The sequence below is a fragment of the Ascaphus truei genome, chromosome 2 (assembly GCF_040206685.1).
Source record: "Ascaphus truei isolate aAscTru1 chromosome 2, aAscTru1.hap1, whole genome shotgun sequence".
Lineage (NCBI taxonomy): Eukaryota > Metazoa > Chordata > Amphibia > Anura > Ascaphidae > Ascaphus > Ascaphus truei.
In genome coordinates, this window is record NC_134484.1 from 138,593,200 (window position 1) to 138,609,565 (window position 16,366).

Sequence of the window (16,366 nt, forward strand, 5' to 3'; positions counted from 1 at the left end):
GATTATTTACATTAGAAAGTCTAAGAGGAGATATGATAACTATATACAAATATATTCAGGGACAATACAAGGAGCATTCAAAAGAACTATTCATCCCACGGGCAGTACAAAGGACTCGGGGCCATACCTTAAGGTTGGAGGAAAGGAAATTTCACCAGCAACAAAGGAAAGGGTTCTTTACAGTAAGGGAAGTTAAAATGTGGAATTCATTACCCATGGTGACTGTGATGGCAGATACAATAGATTTGTTCAAAAAAAGGTTGGACCTCTTTTTAGATGGGAAAGGTATACAGGGATATGCCAAATAAGTATACATGGGAAGGATGTTGATCCAGGGATTAATCCGATTGCCAATTCTTGGAGTCAGGAAGGAATTAATTTTTCCCCTAAATGAGGTTTTTTGTTTGCCTTCCTCTGGATCAATAAGTAAGTATAGATATAGGATAAATTATCTGGGCAACAATTGTTTGTCCGAGGGCAGCAGCATTTACTTAGACAAGGTCCTAAGGGATTTCGTCATTAGTCTCCCATCGTATGTTCAGGATACGAAAGACACACTTAAGAGACTTGATGGGATCCATGTTACACCTGAGACTATTCTTGTGAGCTTAGATGTTGAATCACTATATACTTCCATCGTTCATAAGAATGGTCTCACTGCTGTCCAATACTTTTTGTCGACCAGGGACTGTAGGTTTAACAGACACAACTCATTTGTTTTGGATCTATTGAATTATGTTCTAACACATAATTACTTTGTTTTTGATGGGCTGTATTACCACCAGACCCAGGGTACCGCCATGGGCACAGCCTGTGCCCCTACGTATGCCAACTTGTACCTGGGCTGGTGGGAGTGTATCCACGTTTTTAATTAGGATTTTTCTGTGTACACTGACCACATCTCTATGTGGTTCAGGTACATAGATGACATTTTGCTCCTATGGGAAGGCTCCACTCAACTTCTCCACGAATTTGTGGAAAAGCTGAATACTAATACTCTCAATTTGAGGCTCACGACTGTGCTGAGTACCATCTCAATAACATTCCTAGATCTGAATATCTATATTGACTGTGACCGAAACATCCAAACAAAGGTCTATAGGAAAAGCAGAGCGACTAACAGTCTGTTATTAGCACAGAGCCAGCATCCTAGCAGCCTCATAAGTGGCATCCCAATAGGGCAGTATCTCCGACTCCGGAGGAATTGTTCTACGATCGAAGAATTTACTGCACAATCCAAAGAACTTCGATCTAGGTTCCTCAATCGTGGCTACCACATCAAAACATTGAATAAGGCTTACCATCGGGCATTACATAGCGATAGGTGTTCTCTTTTGTCCAGCAACAAGGTAAAATCTAAGGACAAAACAATCAGAGTCATTGGCACCTTTAACAAGAGATGGTGGGCTATCAAAAAGATATTTGCCAGACACTGGCATCTCTTACAGGCCGATGATGACTTGGCGCAGGTTATAGGCCCCAGACCCATGATTACCAGCAGACGGTCTAAGAACCTACGGGACTCACTAGTGAATAGCCACTTTCAGCGTCCTAGACCCACCACTTGGTTGAGCCCTGTGAAGGGCATGTACCGCTGCCAAGGGTGTAAAGCATGCAGACACATCAACGTTGGCAAAGTATTCACCAATCATGACAATACATCACAATTTTGTGTGGACAGTTTCATCAACTGTCGGACTCCCAACGTTATCTATCTTATCACATGTAATTGTGGTAAGAGATACGTTGGAAAAACGACAAGACAACTACGTAGACGTGTTCTAGAACACATAAATTCCATTAAACATTCCGCGGAAACGTCTGTTGCTTGACATGTTACACAATACCATAATAGCGATACTAATATCATCAAGTTCATGGGCATCTACCAGCTGAAATGTCCCATGAGAGGGGGTAATATTGACCAATCCTTGCTTCGTATCGAAGCTCAATGGATATTTAAATTAAAAACCAGGAGCCCGAATTGACTCAATGAGGGGTTCACTTTTACACCCTTTATTTGATCTGAGAGGGCACTTTTGGCCAGACCAACCCACCCTTTATGATGTGATTATACGGTTGGTTTATTTATGCGTTACTCTTATGAGCAGCCATATCATTTTCTATGTCCTTTGTGTTGGTCTCCAGCATTTGGTATTGAAAGATATTACAGTATATCAATGACCATAATACCAGAGTTCTAAACCCAGGTTTTGGGTTTAGACGTTGTGTACGATGTGTATGTGTGTAGAATTAAATTCGTACAGATTATAAATACTTTACACATATACATTTATCAGGCTTTTAATTAATTTTTATCACTACATTCAATCGTGACACATTGAGCAATATATTATTATGGGGGATTACATACAATCTAATATGTGCAATTACTCTTTATACCAACTAGTTTAAAAAGGTTTTGCAGACCCTTGCCCACCCCTATCTAGATCAGTACCTGTTATGTGTTTAATAATAACCTTTGCATCTGTTGACTTTCAGGGTATAGGCTGATAGTGATTATTGACACACTTCAGCGCTCTACTTACATTCATTCCAAGCTTATGCATGTGCAATGTGCGTTGGCAGAGGGGGTGAATAACTAGAGTGCCACTACACATGTGGAATAACATTTGACAGTGTATAAGATAAATATTTCTAAGTGCCTACGCATGCGTGATATGGACAGACAATTTTGGGATTATTTTCTAAATCCTGACGCATGCGCAACACGCACGGACTTCTACAGCAATTAGCTATGAATTTTCTAAGTCTGTGCGCATGCGCAATACGCCTGGATCATTGTAGTAGTAAATCCTCAAGTCCTCACGCATGCGCGGTTGATTGGGCAACTTGGGAACAGTGTCCAAGTTCTAGCGCATGACCAATGCGCTTGAATGCACATAGGACAAAATCTCTAAGTGCCCACGCATGCGCAATGGGGTCGGCTAATGCTGGTAATACTTTCTAACTCCTCATACTTGCGCAATGTGGTTGGATACTATTGGCAGCAAATCCTGAGTTTGCACGCATGCGCATTTCAATTGGTATCGGGCATTAGTCTCTAAGTTCTGGCGCATGCCCAATACATCGACTTTAATATGGCAATGTTCTTCTAAGTGTCCACGCATGCGCAATGCGTTCGGGCTGCATGAGCTGGATTCTCTAAATCCACGCGCATGCGCAGTGCACTCTCTTTATGCCGATCAACGCCACGCAACCATAGAAGCCACAATAACGCTCGGTTTTTCACACCAACTTGACATTCTGATGCCTGAATGTGCAGCCACTTATCTAGCTCATTTATTTAGCGTTTTTGAAGTTTAATGGGGTTAACTTTGGATACTGGCACACTGCGCATGCGCAACAGCTGGGAATCATCAATTTCACAATCAAGGTACTGTTTGGGTATAAAAGGGCTCAGTCCTCCTTCCCCCAGTAAAATTTGTCCCTGAAGAATCTCCTTTGCTGGAGGGAAACGCGCGTTGGACACGCAATGTTGTCAGTCTCCTACTTAGAGCTGTTTTAATGTAGTGCTTTTTAGTCTCCTGGTTCTATCTATGTAGACCCTACTAGCTGGTTATTTTCACCAACAGTCAATGAGCTTGCCTTCCTGCTGTACATGACATGTGTTCACTTGGAGCTTGTTCGCTGGGCAACTGACTGGTATTGATGCTGTGAGTGTAAGCTTCACTATGCTGTGAAATACTCTCCACCACTCTCATATTATTAGCATCATTACCTAATAAGTTATGGTTATATACCATTTATTATTACTCCAAGTGCCCAGTGGCTCATATGGTTAAGCAGGACTGCTGGATTTCACTCACTGAGCAGGCTATTTATATAGATTTCTACATACTTACCTCTTGGTCTCATAGGTGCTCGAGAGGGGTTTACACCCTGACTAATAGCATCCTCCATTAAAGTACAATTGTCAGATAGTATTTTCTACCCCTTTTCTATGTTTTTGATAAGTTGTTAGTTGTTATTAAAGCATTTTCATTTAGTCTTAGACAGCGGCCCGCTGCCTGCGCTGCACGCGCGTCTGCGAGGCAGGTGGCGCGTCCCTGCAGAGAGCTGCCGGGGTGCGTGATGGGGGAGTGATGGGGGCGTGGCCGTGATGTCACCCGGCAGGTTCGCCCCCATTGGCTGACCCGCCGGGGGCGTGGTCTAGCGCTCCGTCGCGACTCCTGCTCTCAATTGTCTTGAGAGCAGGAGTTTCTCTCGGCGCAGCATGGCGCTTCCCCCTCGCAGCGGGCCGGCCCCCTTGTGGGGTGGCTCTAGTCCCTGCAGCGTCCGCCACAGCAGGCGCTGCAGTAGCCAGCGGGGACCTGGCCTTATGTACTGAAGTAATCATTTGCACTGGTTAGGCAGTGAAGCTTAATATGGGAGTAATTTTTAAAGTATTATCTGCTGCAAAAGTAGGACACAAAACTGGGTTATCAATGGAAAAAATACCAGTGCTGTTAAAAGAATGTTTTATTTTTTTGTGATGAATTCAATACAGGTTTCTTTTTATAATACATTATGCAACCCTTTCACAGTTAGAATAATTTTATATGCAGCTTCCTACTTTTGTCTTCATATAACAATGCTTTTCTCTAATGTAGATTTAACTAGAGGGAGACAAATAATACCACGAGATGTATCACATCATAATGCCACTAAAAGAAAAGGGTTCATTTTCAACTTCAAAATATGGTGCTTTCTTTGCACGAGTTTCGTAGTTGGGCCTGTGATGGCAAGGGGTCCAGTAAAATAAAGGTTAAGCCCGGTCCTTGGCCTCTGTCCGTCATTCCCTTGGGCTCATCTGACCACCATGCCCCTGGGCTACTCAGTTATTCCATGCCTGGGAGCTCCTTGCATCCTATGTAATAATGTATTCTTTATTCCTGTGTGCAATGTAACTCCAAGTATAAAAATTAGTTTTAAAGGTCTCTGGACATGCAGGGCCGAGAAACCCTTTGTTCAGCCCACCTGTGGAAAAATGGCTATTGCTGGGACTGGAGGCAGAAGGGTTTGTGTAATCAGGCCTGGGGAACTGTGACTCTGAGGGCAGGGCCATTGTTCAGCTCAGACTCTGAATCATCGATCTCCACAGGAGGTATCCGGCTGAAACTGGACCCTAGGGTTTTAGTGTAAGCTCCAACTGACTCAGGTCTCAGGGGTTTGATAGTTTTAATTACCCACAGTCCTGATTGGCCTATGTAGCTTGCTTTGTGATTGGCCCACGTAGCATCCATGCTTTAAATGGCTCACATGTAGCATCCGTGTTCTGATTGGATGGCAGCCTCCTCCATAGTTTCAGATGTAGGCCACGGTCTATGTAAAGCACTAACATTCTCCCTTTCACGCATGTTTCCGGCCCTGACCATAAGTTGTGTTCTCTGAGGCTTTTGCCAGAGACACCTGAAAAGCAAGGCTGGGAGACTAATTGAGCAGTGATTTTGAAAGTGCTCTGCTGCGAATTTCACCAGAGAGGTCTGGGTGGTCTGTATCTCCACAGGAGTGGCAGCGCAACACGGTAAAGCCTTGGAAGTGTATTCCCTGTTTTTGTGAGTATATCTCTGATTTGAGTTTTTGTACTGGGCTTGCTGGCTTCGGCTGGAATAAAAACTCTTTATTGAACTGCTTTCTCCTGTCTGGTGCCTGGATCCCTATAATAAGTTCTGGTCTCCTGTGACAGGGCACATGAACATATAACATCCGTAAAACATACTGTAGTAATGACAGTCTGGATTGCACACTACTCACTTGACTGATCGTGCTCATGGCTCTCATGTAGCTCTCATTCCTTGAGCGGAATTTAGGAGACGTGAGAAGTGTGGCAGGATCCAGGGTGTCCATGCTCCTGTTGATTGAAACTTCACTTACTGCCCTCAAGTAACTGTGGCTCCGGATCTGAAGCTTTGGAGAGTGCTCATTTGAGATTCTGCAATGACATAATGTACATTATTAATGAACAAAGGGGACCTCTAACCACAGATTGCAATTTCATTTCTTTAAAACAATGTTAATGAGTTATGCAGTAAGAAGTTCCTGGTCTTGAAGTAGCATTCCTGCCCATGTTTATTTTTTACAGAATGGAAACCAAGGGATCTTCCGAGCTCAACCGCACTGTTTTCAGCGATGAGACTCACGGTTCCCGAGATACTCTGCATTACTTCATGGTTTGCCCAGGGGATTTAAAAAGGGCATCCAATAGGATTCCTGTCAGCAAGTGGGACCAGGGAGTTTTAAAACGGGTAACTTCCCTGGAAAGTATCTGGGGAACCGGGTGGCCCTTGGAGTTGAAAATAGCATCCTGTAAGAAAAGAAAGAGCAGCAAAGAAATAAAACAAGTGGGGGTTTGCTGCTTTAAAAAGTGGGTGTTTTACACTACATTCACTAAGAGGTGCTGTGCCCCAAGTCATCTTCCTTCACTTGAATGGGCTGGACGGTGTATTCAGACGCTAGAAGGTGTCTTGCGGCATAGCACAACTTAGTAAATATGGGCCACGATGGTATACAGGAAAATTATTTCCCTGTACGACCTGTATTAGGAACCAGCAGCTTTTTTAATTTTCACCAACACCCGCACACAAAATAAATTTCTTATGGGATTGGTTTATTAAGAACAGTATTTTGTTTAATCTAATGTACTTTAATGTGCATGATGCAGCATAGTAATTTATATCGCTCACCACCATATTGCTTGTCATGGATACTCCTCTGGTTTTGATGAAAACATTGTATTTCATCTTCCTCACAAATACTGCATATCGGGTCCTATTTATCAAAGTCTGACTCACTAAGCTAATAATTATATGCAGAAAAATTGAACTCAGTGAAACTCATTTAAATATGCGTCATGTCTAAGTACATAAAATCTAATTGCTTCATTAAATATGCACAATGTTTAATTGCATGGTATGTCGGAAGAACTTGCACATTGAATAGACAACAATTACTTGGAATTTGCCCATGAACCTTAGTCAGACCTCTTTAGTAAAGGTAATTATTGTTTCCAAGAACTGCATTTTTAATGGGGTGAGAAGGAGGTGCAGCCTCCAATACTTTCTCATCACTATCCTCTCCATAGGCAACAGGAGTAAATATTTATTAAAAATACATGTTTGTTAACAATAAATCTAATCTTAAAAAAACTGCTGTTTTTTTCATTATTTAGTAAATAAAAATATCACTAGTGGGCACATTCACATGTGTCAGACAGATCTGCAACCCAGCGTTTCACCAATATATCCCAGCACACAATGCTTCCACTGGAGTTAGGGATTCTGGGAAATTACATACAAATGAGCACACAGTGTCACCTTTTACTTCGTCTATTTTAACATGGACCCCTATAAGCATGTGCCTGCTGTATTACACAGCTTGTCAGCACAGCCTGGGTTAGAGAAGTGCATAGCCATTAAAACCTACTTACAGTTATGTATATCTGTTATATCTGTATCTGTTATTTCCCCTAGTGCACCTTACCTTTACCAGATTGAGGTTGACTGGACACCATCTGGTGTGTTTTTGTGTTGCCTCTACACTATGCATAGAACTAGGATTTTAAAATGCTCTTCAGACATAATAAGACTAGTGTAAAGATACTGCACAGAACATAGAACAAGGTTTGGTTGCCTAGCTTGTGGTAGATGGCCATAAAGAATAACTGAATATTGAAGCAGTCATTCCATCCGTTGTGTATACTGACTTTAGTTTACAGACTCGGGAGGTCCTCTGGAGCTGAACCATGTTAGTTTTAGCTCTGGGGACTCCCGGGTTCGAGATATTTAATGGTTTTGTTGCCGATGTTCTTCCTGGACATTTAAAGATGACTGCTGAGGTCATCCAATAGGAAGCCACAATGTCATTGATTGTTGGGGCTTCATATAGGTCTGCCGGACCTGCAAGATTTGGCAGCCATTTAAATTTCCCTTAAGGGAGAGAAAACACTAGCAATTAAACCAGTAGAGTTCCCGGCGCTACAATTAGCGCAGATCAGCTCTGGAGGACCTGCCCGGTTCCAATAATGTGAAAAACAAACAAAAAAAAAGCTTTATTGTTGCTTTAAGTAATACTGAGCATGAAAACAACTTGTAGTCATTTGCTGCGTGAGAGCCTAAATGTAATAGGAAATACAATGTACACAAATTTGTCTTTATGCTAAAAACTCCTGATTGCAGTACTAGAGGACTGGAGTATGATCATGCAGGCTTAATACGACTATCCTATTCAGAACTGGATGAGCATTCCTTTTGTGTTACAGTATGAGTTGCAGATTTTCCCTGTTCTCGATGTGTCACATATTACTGTATAGTAGGTGTAATACAATAACAACCACATGCAATCTCCTGAAGCAATTGTGAAAATAGGAAAACAATCCCCTGCAGGAACAAACAATGTGTATAACATATCGTACTGTATCATAGTGTAGTCTGAATTCTTTTTGGGTTAGATGAATTGGTTGAAATAGAATGTACTGTATCTCTTTATCCACCTTACTTGGTTGGCAAAAACAAACCTATAAATGCTGTTTCAATGCAATGAGAGCCTCTGGGCTCAAGCTTTCTTTATCGTGGATAATGGATATGCAGCTTTCTGAAGCTTGGGGCCAACTAGTGTAAAAACAGAAAATAAAAATACAAATTTCATTGATGGATGGTTTTAATAACAGGCTCTGGGTGAACTCAAAAGCAATACATTATTGCTGGCAATACCAAGACGAGCTGTTTAAAAGCGTGGGCCCTGAATAGTGAAAATATTCTCATACAAAAGATTAGGAGGGAATTATTACACAAGTTTTGCTGTGCATTGCAAATAGCTTGATGATGTATTCCAGTGGTGCGCAAACTTTTAGTCTGCACCCCCTGCCTGCTCTTCCCCTGCTCGCGCCCCCCCCCTTGCCTTGTCACCGGTGTTTCTGACGTCACAACATCATGTGACGCCGCATTGCCAGAAGCCGCCGGAGATCAGGTAAGGGAACGTAGCGAGGCCATGCGCGATCTCCTGGCATTTAATTTAAATGCTTTGTGGAAGAGTGCAGGGCCTCATTAAGCACCGTGCCACCCCACCAATCCTAAAAAAAGAATACGTACACATTATACATTATAAAACAATCTTCTTTGTGAGAGTACTTCCCCCTCCAAACACAGCTTTATACCGCACGTGCAGAGACACCTGTGCACACAAAGGAGCACACCTGAGATACCTGGGAGATATACTAATTTAACTTCGTACATCCATATTATCTGAAGGGAGCTAACACCACCTTTAGGTAAGGCAGGCTTAATGCAAGGTATTTTATTGAAAGCCAACGCAGTGCTAACTTAACATGCCATGAAGCCTTTGTTAATGAGATTACTACTGGCCATTGTTATTACATATAATTAGCTTTGAGGATTCGTGTTAACCTCAGGTAAAATAACGTTCCTTACTCATTTTGATAACAGTATGTTATAAGCACTGAGTTAACGAAGCTGTGTCTATCTGGCCCAAAGTGTTCTATTCAACTGGTCTCTGAAGGGAATTCTCATTAAATTTAGAACACGTTTCTGGGCGGTATGGACAGCATGGAACAAGTAAAGAGACCTTATTCTGAGATCTTCATCCACCTGACATTGACCAGGGAATCATCTCATTTTTTTAAATGTCAGGTGTATTTGTCCTATTTAAATATAACCGGCGCCTACATTAATATAAAACCCATAAATCACCAAAGGTGAAATCCGACCAAACAAATGTCCAGTCCTTGATATCCAATCCATATCCAGATATCTTGAATGAAGTCTCACAGCACATACAAAGAAACAAACAAAAAGAGCAATCATAGTGTAACACTGACAAATATAACACTAGTTGGTGTTTAGTGTCATGTTTGTCAGTGTTACACTGTGATTGCTCTAAGATTAATTAGCGGTCTAATTTTAGGTGAGCTTTTTCGTCGTCCAGTTTTTCAGTATGCATTATCTTGCTGAAAGTACATCGACATTGATCAGTATGAAAGTTATTATTAAATGCCCTCTGCTTAATTCACCTAACCATTGGGTCAACCCTCCAAACAATAATGGCTTAAAATCCGCTCTTAGGTTTCTGTTTAAGGTTTTGCCTGTGAACTATATTGTCCTGTTCACAAAGGCCTTGATTCTACTAATTTCTCAGAAGCAATATATACAAGCAGCTTTAAAATAGTTAAACCTGGGGGGTACACACCTGGTCTATATTTTTGAAATTGGTGAAACAAAGATTTTTTTCACTAGTTTAAGATGCTTTAAGTGGTGATCGAGTGTATTTAAAAAAAAATATGAATAGAGAATGGATTCTGAGTCTGGAAAAGTATGAAAATCTCTTTTCCATTTGTCCCCCAGAGTCTCCCATACTTTTTGATCTGCCATAATTTCCCAGCCCCTCACCTACCACTTTTTCACTTGCTGCAGGCAATTCACTCTAGCACTTAACAGCACTTCATTTAATTCACATGACACACACACATATATATACATACATACATACACTTGGATATCCCTCCATCTTTCCCTTGGGACACTTATTTCCCCCTTCCTCTATTATAGACTAAAATAAGAGACTGTACTGATCAGAAAATCCTGTGTGGTAATTCTGCGTGAGGATAGCATCATTCTGTAGTAGTTTGTGAGAATTGCATAAATCTACAGTGGCTATTAAAAAAGGTCTCTGTGAGGATAGTGTAAATCTATAGAAGCTATTAAAATAGGTCTTTGCAAGGATAAATGTAAATCTGCTGTAGTTATTAAAATGGGTACTCTGAACCACGTTAATAAGTGGTCAGAAAGAACAAAAGATAAATAAAAGATAAACATTTGATAAAGTTAAAAGAAAGTTTGATCTTGTGAACAAGCTGGTCTTGATATGTAAGGAAGAAATTATACATGTCAAATACATTTAAATTGTAAGAAGTCCAGTACTAGGTTTGAAAAATCAGTATTTTGAATTCCAAAGTTGTTGCAAAATTCTTAGAACTATATCAATTAACGGAAAAAAAGTAATTCAGCTATCTCTCTGTCTTGAAAATAGCTTCAGCACTAGTGGCCCCCCTTTCCCTCACTCTTTTTCACTGAAAGGTACACAGAAGGAGTTGCATGTCTGTGAGACATGCAAGTTAATCATTAACCTAGAAAGAAATGGCTTGGATTTAAAATGTAAAGGTGGTTTTTAAAGTAGTTTGAAAGAAATTAATGTATTAATATGAAAGTATTCCGATGAATTAAAATAAGAAAAGAGAAGGAAAATTACGACATGTAATTCATGTTTTCTTATTACTGTACATGTCGTGGAGTGAAGTGTTTGTGTGTCACTCTCTGATCGTTAATGATTTAGAATTAAAGAATAATAAGGGTTAAAATAAACCTATGTAGTATTGTATGTTAGTTTATTTGTGTAATGGTTTAAAAGAACATTTTAAAATTTGGCAGTTGTAAAAATGTTTTATTGCATACTGTCTCCCAGTATAGATTTGTATTTATATTGTAGTCATTCTTTAGCTTATTAACATGTTTTTAACAGGTAGTTTTTAAAATGGCTTAAAATCCGCTCTTAGGTTTCTGTTTAAGGTTTTGCCTGTGAACTATATTGTCCTGTTCTCAAAGGCCTTCATTGTACTAATTTCTCAGAAGCAATATATACAAGCAGCTTTAAAATAGTTAAACCTGGGGGGTACACACCTGTTACACCTGGTCTATATTTTCTAAATTGGTGAAACAAAGGTTTTTTTCACTAGTTTAAGATGCATTAAGTGGTGATTGAGTGTATTTAAAAAAAAAAATATGAATAGAGAATGGATTCTGAGTCTGGAAAAGTAGGAACATCTCTTTTCCATTTGTCCCCCAGAGTCTCCCATACTTTTTGATCTGCCATAATTTCCCAGCCCCTCACCTACCACTTTTTCAATCGTTGCAGGCAATTCATCCTAGCACTTAACAGCACTTCATTTAATTCACACGACACACACACACACACACACACACACACACACACACACACACACACACACACACACACACACACAAACACACACACACACACACACACACACACACACACACACACACACGGGTATCCCTCCATCTTTCCCTTGGAACACTTATTTCCCCCTTCCTCTTTTATAGACTAAGATAAGAGACTGTACTGATAGCCTGTTTGCCATATACTGTAACTCTCGCACATCATTGTTTTGGGACACCATCAACACAGTGGATGTGTTTTCATTCTTCCTTGGTCTTGAGGGTTTGAGAGTGCACTGTAAAAGGGGATTTTTTTAAAAAGAAGATCCTTTCTTGGATCTCGCCTTGTTTCTGTCATAGGGCCTCATGCAGTAAGCGTTGATAAGGGATTTATCGCCATTTTATAGGCAAAATTGGGTTTGAGATTCAGTAAGCGCCGATAAGTGCTTGATTTCGCCAGGTTTCGGAGCCGATTATTTTGTTATGGCCAGTCGGCTGCCGATAAGCCTGTTTTCGCCACTGATCGCCACTTTTTTAAATCGGCTGGATTCAACAAAAAAAAACAGCTTATCGGGCCTGATCGGCACTACGAAATTGAGATGTTATGGCCAATTTCTCCCGCCAACTAAAGTTGGCAGTTTGGAGGGGAGAACGATCGCTAAGGCTGCCGGAACGGCACTTAGAAAAAAAAAATCTTCTGTACATCAATGGAGTCAATGGAGCGGGGACGTATAACAGTATAGTACTGTTTACGTTTCATTGCTCACAATACAAACGTCATTTGCATTACAGTGTGGGGGCATTCCCTGCATTGTGTCACAGCTGACGTGTATTATTTGCATAACATTATACTTTTACATGTTGTCAGCATTTGCGGGTCACATTACTCATCATGTGATGATGTGCCAAGGGAAAATACTATACTCAACTCTTAAAGGAGAACCTCACATCATATCACACATTTTTATGAACTGAGCGACAATTATTTACATGATGTTACACATGTCACACATGTCACACATACACAGTATATTCATGTTCCTTTACATTACACAATGCTTGTAATGTGTCACGCATCTTTAAACGTTCATGTACATCTAAATTCTCATGTTTACATATACTTTTGGGTCCTCCCTATTTTCATGACGTCACTTATTGGACGCTCAATCACATTGCATGTTTACATTGTAACCGTAGCATTACAAGCACTTCAACCTAACTTATACACACATGTACAGTAATTCAGCATTGGGACACCTTGTAAACTCATTCTATAGCAACTATCCTCCTTACAGAAATGCATGCATATGCACACGACTATTCATTGTTGTCAACATGTCACAATAACATGCCTAATTACACATGTTACACAAAACTTTTCCCACGTCAATCTCAGCCTTTTTGTCTAATGACATGACTGACTGTTGCGTTCACAAGTGTTACATGCATTGCACATTACACTATTTATTTTCAAGCAATCTTTGTACAAAGCTTCACGTCACATCATTGGCAAATATCATCATTCCCTGCAGAATACACACAACAAATACTTATAACAACAACAGCACACAGCTTGCCACAGAAGTACTTTATTATGTTAATGTAACACCTTGCATTTTACTATGTCACCTGACATCATCACATACCTATTTAAAGGACGCCCATTACCTGCTCATTCACAGCTACTCATTTCAAAATGTTGAGATTGTTTAGGAGACGGAGGAACATTCTTTTCTATGACATGCTTGATGATGAAGAGAATCATATAGGGCAAGGGAGGGACACACCGAGGGACAGTGACAGGGACAGTCACGCAGATACGACAGAGACAGGGAGAGGGACAAGAGATCAGAGGAGAAGACAGAGGAGACAAGTTGTGCCTCGTCCACGTCTGTACAGGGAGAGAACCCTGTTAGATGGGATGAGTGAGGAGGAGATTGTAAGTCGCTATCGTTTGAGTTCAGCAGCAATCTTAGCTCTTTATCAGGAGATAAGGGGAGATTTAGATTTTTTCACAGCCAGAGGTCGTGCAGTCCCTGGGCTTGTTAAAATGCTGTGCTCATTACATTATCTTGCTTCCGCGTCATACCAGACAACTGTGGGCATAGTGGGCGGGGTCTCGCAATCTACATTCTCGCGGGCCTTGACCCAGTTTCTCTATGCACTCAATAGACGCGCTAGGAATTATATTCATTTTCCTACAGAGGCGACAGAGTGGCTGGAAGTCAGGACTGGCTTTTATAATATAGCAGGGATACCATGTGTGCTGGGTGCAATCGATTGCACACATGTTGCTTTGATTGCATCTAGTCAGAGTGAGCATGTGTACCGCAATCGTAAGCACTACCATTCACTCAATGTACAGGTGGTATGTGATGCGACGATGAGGATAATGCATGTGGTACCCAAATTCCCTGGTTCCAGTCACGATTCCTCCATCCTGAGGAACTCTTCAGTCTTCCATGCGTTCGAAGAGGGACATTTTGAACATGGTTGGCTGCTGGGTGAGTACACATTTACATGTTCTAACACAAAACACATTTTTATTTAGGAATGTTGGCATTGTACAATTTGATCACTAATGTCAGCTTATGTGTGCTCCATTCATTATAGGTGACTCAGGATACGGAATTAGGCCGTGGCTCTTGACTCCGGTGCTAAACCCTCAAACTGAAGCAGAGGACAGGTACAATGCAGCCCATATATCTACAAGATCTGTTATAGAGAGGACATTTGGCCTACTCAAGACCAGATTTAGGTGTCTGGACAGAACTGGTGGGGCTCTTCTATACAAGCCTCAAAAAGTGTCTGATATTATCCTTGCCTGTTGCATTTTGCACAATGTTGCACTGAGGCACAATGTACAGTCAGACCTAGCTGAGCCTGTGGTAGACGAGCATCCCACCCATGTAGCTGCTGAAAATGAACAAACAGCCAGTGGTGGCCAGACACGCCAGAATCTCATCAATTCATTTTTTTCTTGTAAGTAAAAACATATATGTTCCAAGTTCTACTTTTATACTTACATTATGTTATCTTAACAATAATGTTTTTTTATATACCCTTCTGGTAGGACACAGATGAATATGGGTTGCACACCTTTCTTCTCTCTGCTGTGTGCACAAAGGGATGTGGCACCGGTATGTTATTGTTGCACAGGTTATATAATCCCTCTTCAATTGTACTTTAGTTGTGTGTATGTGAATAAAACTGGGGTAACAAAGCACTAATATTTTAGCATTGTGTTGTTCCTTATGCTAACACAATACACATATTATGCCCATACTCATTCATGCTTCTAGTATGCTTACATACAATGTTATTGGTGCAGTGTAACATGTACATCCATATGATGTGTACACCAGCCTGATTTACATTTTGAATGTCATGAAATATACATGGTGTTGCACATTTAACACCAAATACACACTTTGCTGTGTTGTTTACGGTACTGAAGATGGCATGTCAATGTTTGCAATTTATATATTGTTCCTTTGCATTATAGGTATATCTCCAGTATGACTGATCATGGTATGTATATGTGCTGACATCTCTCATAAGATGTGCCTACATCAATCTTCCTATAATTATTTGAAGTCAAAACCCAACATATTGGTTTAAACACAAATGTTACATATATGTACTTTCTGTATCATGTATATGCATTTAGCTACTCTTGAGCTTTCATGTGCATTGTATTAGAAAATGATTACTCCCATTTCATCACATTTTATGTATGTTTCCTTATAAATTCCATTAATGTAATATAGAGGTGTTTGGAGACAAGGGGATAACTGTAGTTATTTCTTTACTTACGGGAGATCATTCATCACGGATGAAATTGACTGATCATAAAACTCCATGCATGAATGCCTGCAATCACAACAATGCGTACTACATCTTATATTTAGCAATGTTGGTATTTTGTAATGCTAGGAATTAATAGTCAACATTAATTTAAATTTGTGACATGTGTATGTATAAGTCACACGTGTGTGGATGTGTCCTACATGTACCAAGTGTTAAACTGTTAACAGAGAAGACAAATTTGTCGCTAATGTTACTGTCATTTAGCATTTATAATTTACCAATATGACAATGTTGGTAATATTTTTGCAATATAAATCACGTCACTTCATCATTATCATGATGATAATTATCAAGTATTCTCACAATTGTAACGTCAATCACGTGCACATTAGCATAGACACACTTTGTAAGACAACTGTTTGTGTCTGTATCAATTTGTGTAGGATCCATGTATAACACCGACAAATGATAACACCAGCTTTATTATGGTAGCTTATATCATCATATTGACTATACTATGTATTTTTAGAACGTTTAATAAACACAGTAAACTATAGTTAGTTAGGTTAATGAAATATACACAGAAA

General features: G+C 40.3%; 1 protein-coding gene across 5 annotated transcripts in view; it reads right to left on the reverse strand.

The window, feature by feature from the left end:
- The window catches only part of DLGAP1 (DLG associated protein 1), a 781,984-nt gene that overhangs the window by 225,624 nt on the left and 539,994 nt on the right, over positions 1-16,366 (reverse strand). For all 5 annotated transcript variants that reach the window (XM_075585285.1, XM_075585286.1, XM_075585289.1 and 2 more), the window contains exon 5: positions 5,758-5,935. In XM_075585285.1, the coding sequence (XP_075441400.1) occupies positions 5,758-5,935 (178 nt within the window). The remainder of the gene's footprint in view (positions 1-5,757; positions 5,936-16,366) is intronic.